Genomic DNA, 4,487 nt, shown 5'->3' with positions numbered 1-4,487 from the left:
AAAAAAAAAAAAAACATGTTTAGTTCTAAGGTTTTACACAAAACTGGGCAGTTCGAACTAGGTTCTAAGATGTTGGAACCCCATGCCAGATGCTACATAAATTTCCTTTACGTGGTAAGTTAAGTTCCTTTAATTTACAGCCATAGATAAGGAAGGTCTCCTAGCCGGCAGTTATACAGACTGTTAAAATGTGGCTCTCAGTGGGCTACCATCAGGCGTGGTGTCCCATCTGCAACCCACTTTCAGTCATTAACTCAAGCTTTAGGGTTTACAATCCCTTCTTCCGACGGCCACAGATACCTACCCACTCCTATGAATTGTGAAGATGACATTCATGGATTACTCTCTTCAACCAGCAACAGCAGCAGATGCTGATCAGTTGGGGGCAAATTTTCTAATGGTCCCTACTGATTAAGGAGTCTAAGAGGTAAGGGTGGAGAGATGCTTTGGAAGAAGCAGAAGTGTGACCCATTCTCTCAGAAAGGTAGGAACTGTTGGGATTTCACAGAGAGGAAAAAGCTGTCCGAGAAAGCAGCTCACGAGGGCAGAACCTGTGCCTCTACTTATGTCTCTGCAAGGCAGGAAGTACGAGGCATGATCAACCAGAGCCAGGAGCCTGGAGGCTGAAAGGCTCATCTCAGAGGAGACTGAGAGGGACCCAAGGCCACTTGAAGTTGCTCAAGTGACACCTTACCCGATCTCATCTGGTCTGACGCACCTCCTATGGCAACCGACCTGCCTCCATCCTGTAGCCACTTTCAATCCCTTCAGAGCCTCCACATTCTGATTACTCCCTCACAATGCCATCACAACTCTTTCCTGAGAATGGAGCCCAAAGTAAAACAAGGTCTTCACAAAAATCCTACATCCATTTATAATGGATTTTAGAAGATGGATCCAGAGCTGGGATACCATGCTTTATCATGGTTCTTCGGGGCTGGATTCCCAGGGAAACACTGAAAAAGCACCCTGGAAGGACATGTGTCCCCAGAGCCTGGTGACTGGGAAGCCTCTGCGTTTTCCTTCAGGTCTCCACTTGGTCACTATGGGCTTCCTGAGCTGTAATCCCTGAGTTTCGCCTTTGAAATGACAGCCTGAAAGGATTTTTCTAGGGTTCCATCGCCTTTAAGCTTGCAGAAACCAATCACATGTTATGAGTAAAAATAACCAGAAAGAAATTACACAGGATTTACCAAAGTCCATGTTTGCTCTAGATTAACTTTGTCACTGAGCTGCTGTGAAGGGGTGACCTGTTGCATCACAGAGAACATCCCCCGCCCCTCAGACAATGTTCTAGAAATACAGTACAAAGTAGACCTGAGTCTGTGTGTGTGTGTGTGTGTGTGTGTGAGTGAGTGACGTGTTTTAAATCAGTAAAAGACTGTATGTGGCCCATGACAGGAGGTCTCAAGTTTCAAGTTTACAGCCTGTTACACACACACACCTGGCAGGAGAGGCCACATGACTGAGCACTGGGTCGCGTTGGCTCACTGTTATAACCTTTATATCATGTGTGATTGATGCCCTGTGTTTACAGTCAGCTTCAATTTCAAACCACCGGCAAGCCTTCCCAAAGAGCTCAGTAGCTGCACAGCGACTGTTTGCAGCTTAGACTAACTGCAGCCAGGGAGGAGAAGGCAGCGTTATTACCTGACCATTGTATTCACTCACCCCTGCCTCTGGGAGCTTAAGCTTACCACAGCACGCAAGTTCAACGGGATTCATCCTCAGATCCTAACTGGCCACTTATTCTAAGGTAGTACCAGGAAAACGTGCAGGCTTTGGCACGCTGGTGGAAACGGAGACCTCCCTCCCCTTCGTATGACAACGCTGAAGCCCTAAGTTCCAATCGTTTATCAAACCTCCCTGAAAACAGCAGCGTGAGTGGGATTTCTGGCAGGGTTTACTCACTCACCTCTTTGATCTTTGCCCTCTTCTCGCGGATGGTGGCGTCGGCGGGCTCCCGGTTCTCTATCCCAATGGGGGGCAGGAAGTCCACCTTGGGCAAGCCCCCAAACAGATCCTTGTCACGTAGCTGGTCCTGGGCCACCTTCTCCTTCTCCAGCAGAATGTCTCTTTGGATCTCCTCCGGCAGCTTCTGCAGGGTCTCCTTGGCTTCCCTGAGAGCCCGCTCGTGGTTTTCGCGGATCCTGGCTAAGTTGTCCTCTAGTCCAGCTCCAGGGTCCCCAGGCACGCCTTCCTCGCGGTGCCTGACTCTCCCCTCGGCAGCATCCTCGGCACGCGCCCCGAGCCCGGGCTTGTGCTCCGCCGGCGGCTGCAAGGCAGGGTTGGAGTGGAACAGGACCCCGCTGAGCAGCTTGGAGGAGTCAGGCAGGAAGAAGATTGCCCCGAAGCAGAGCGTGATGAAGGCGCTGAACACCAGCAGCAGCACGAACTTCTCAGTGAGGCGGAAGGCGGCGGGGCCAGACCCCTTCCTCCCGCCGCCAAGCCCCCCGCCCAGGCCGCCGCCCAGGCCGCCGCTCCCGGGGCTACTGAAGAGCGGCAACAGGCCCCCCACGGGCATCGCTCCGGAGGTTGTCGCGGCCGGCTGACAGTCTGTCCAGGGGCAGGGCGCCGAGCCGCTCAGCAGCCAAACTTCGCTGCCGCCGGCCGTCAGCGGCTGCGGGGCCGGCTCTGGCGCATCCAGGCCGCCCAGAGCCCGCGTCTGGGCTGCGGGTCTCCCCGCTGGAAGCGGCTCCCCTCCGGCGATCCTCACCGGGGCGGCTCCTTTGGCAAACAAGCACGCGCGGCAAACCGCTGGCTGCAGCCCCTGTTGGGGTGGGGAAGGAAGAGGAGACAGTAAAAAACGCCGCGGTTAGGAAGGTGCTGAGAAAGTTTCCAGTGGGGTCCCCGCCCTCCCCTGGCCCCGGGAGCCGCAGGACCCGTCTCCCGGCAGGCAGCCCCGCGGTCCAGCCGCGGGTCCCACCCTCGGAGCCCACTTTGGACTTGGGGTGAAGTTTTCCAGCCGCGGAGGCAGGGTGTCCCGCGCACATCTGGGTCAGCACGGCAGACACCTCGGTGGCAAGGGCGGCGCACCTCTGGGCAGCGAGGGAGCCGCGTGCGCGTAGGGGTTCCGTCAACTTCTCCAGCTGCCCATCTCCGAGCGCGTCCCGGTGGGCGGGTGGCACGCGTACAGCCCCGTGGCTCTGTAGCCCCGGGACACGGCTCAGGTGAGCGAGCGCGCCGACCTGCCGGCGTGTGCCAAGCGAACCAGGCACTGTGCTGCCCTCCGCCGCGGCCCCGCGGTGCACTAATAGCACTGCCGGTCTCCTGGCGGTCGGAAACGAGGGCGGTGACGCGTCCGGAGAGTGACAGCGCGTCCGGGCCAATCTCACGCCTCCCAGGGTCCCGCGGGGGTGGAGCCGAGGCGGGGAGGGGGCCGCGCGGGGCGGGGAGTTTACGGGAAGCGCAGCCTCGCCGGGACCTGGCAGAGGCGGGGAGGTCGCGGCTCCCCTGGGCACCCGAGGGCTGGAGCTGAGCCCGGGAGCCGGGTTAAGACTCGCCCGGAGGACCAAAGCCGGAGTTGGTCCGAGCTTACTCGGTCCTAAACCTATTCGAGCCGGAGCTCCGAAGGTGGTGGATTCTCCCTCCCCCACGAGTGACCGCGACTAATGCGGTAGCGCCAGCACGCCCCAGTACTCGCAATTGGCGATCCCGAAGAGAAGGCAGGGGATTGCGGGGCAAGCTGAGGTTTTGAAGTGGTTTTGAAGTCTTTTCTCCAGCCACCCTTTATTACCCAAGACAGGGATTCCCCGGTGCCCAATAACTCTCAAATCCAAAGTCTCTAGGCTCCCCGACAGAGCTTTTGAGCTGTCTGCTCTGCCTCGCTAACACCCTTTTACATCCTTGGCGACTTGGGGTTTGGGGATTGCTTGGGGCTCTTAGTATACACCCTCTTCCCCTTACAAGAAACAACAATAACAACGACAAAAGTTGTGTGACTCCCCCACACTCCCCCACTTTCGAAATTCATTTACCTCATCGCAGTTGGTCAAATTTTCCATTCAAAGAAGACAGTTTTATGCTGCCAGAGCTCCAAGCAATAAATTGAACGCTGTTGAAATTAAGTCTTGGATGCGACAACTCCCAGCGAAGGCAAGACTTGGTCCAACAGAGATTGTTTTCAACACAGCCTTGCAGTATTCAGTCTCATGGAATGTCATGGAGACTGGCTCCACCTCCCATGACATCGATTGGAATGCCCTGCTGATATTGCATAGATCTACATTTTTGACCTGACTGGGAACCCCCTGCCTCGGGGTGAAGGGACAAGAAAAACATTCCCAAACTGTGTTATGAATCCCCTGTTGCTCCACAAAGAAACAGTTACCGGAGGAAAATTTGACTGACTTCCCACTCCTGAAAGCTGTTTTGTAGCAGCTCTGTTTACCCTCAACCTTCTCCGGAAACATGATTTTAGTTTGCCCTTTACTTGTCTTAAAGCCAGAGGAAAACAGCTTGCAACTTCGAGGAGAGTGCCCACAGCA

The 4,487-nt window shown here is 55.6% G+C and overlaps 1 protein-coding gene across 2 annotated transcripts in view; it reads right to left on the bottom strand.

Annotated features, from left to right (window-relative positions):
* Man1a1 (mannosidase alpha class 1A member 1) overlaps window positions 1–4,133 on the bottom strand; it is a 177,458-nt gene extending 173,325 nt beyond the window's left edge. Inside the window, exons 1-2 of one of the 2 annotated variants that reach the window (XM_031348055.1) lie at window positions 3,978–4,133; window positions 1,916–2,770 (exon numbers count right to left, since the gene is read on the bottom strand). In XM_031348055.1, coding sequence (XP_031203915.1) covers window positions 1,916–2,770; window positions 3,978–4,004 — 882 coding nt within the window. In that variant the 5' untranslated portion in view covers window positions 4,005–4,133. Of the gene's footprint in view, window positions 1–1,915; window positions 2,771–3,036; window positions 3,305–3,977 lie in introns of those variants that run through there. The other variant, XM_031348056.1, reaches the window with a different exon arrangement.
* Window positions 4,134–4,487: the final 354 nt, after the last annotated feature.

This window comes from Mastomys coucha, unplaced genomic scaffold (assembly GCF_008632895.1).
Source record: "Mastomys coucha isolate ucsf_1 unplaced genomic scaffold, UCSF_Mcou_1 pScaffold3, whole genome shotgun sequence".
NCBI classification, from domain to species: domain Eukaryota; kingdom Metazoa; phylum Chordata; class Mammalia; order Rodentia; family Muridae; genus Mastomys; species Mastomys coucha.
This window is presented reverse-complemented; position numbering and strand designations above follow the sequence as displayed.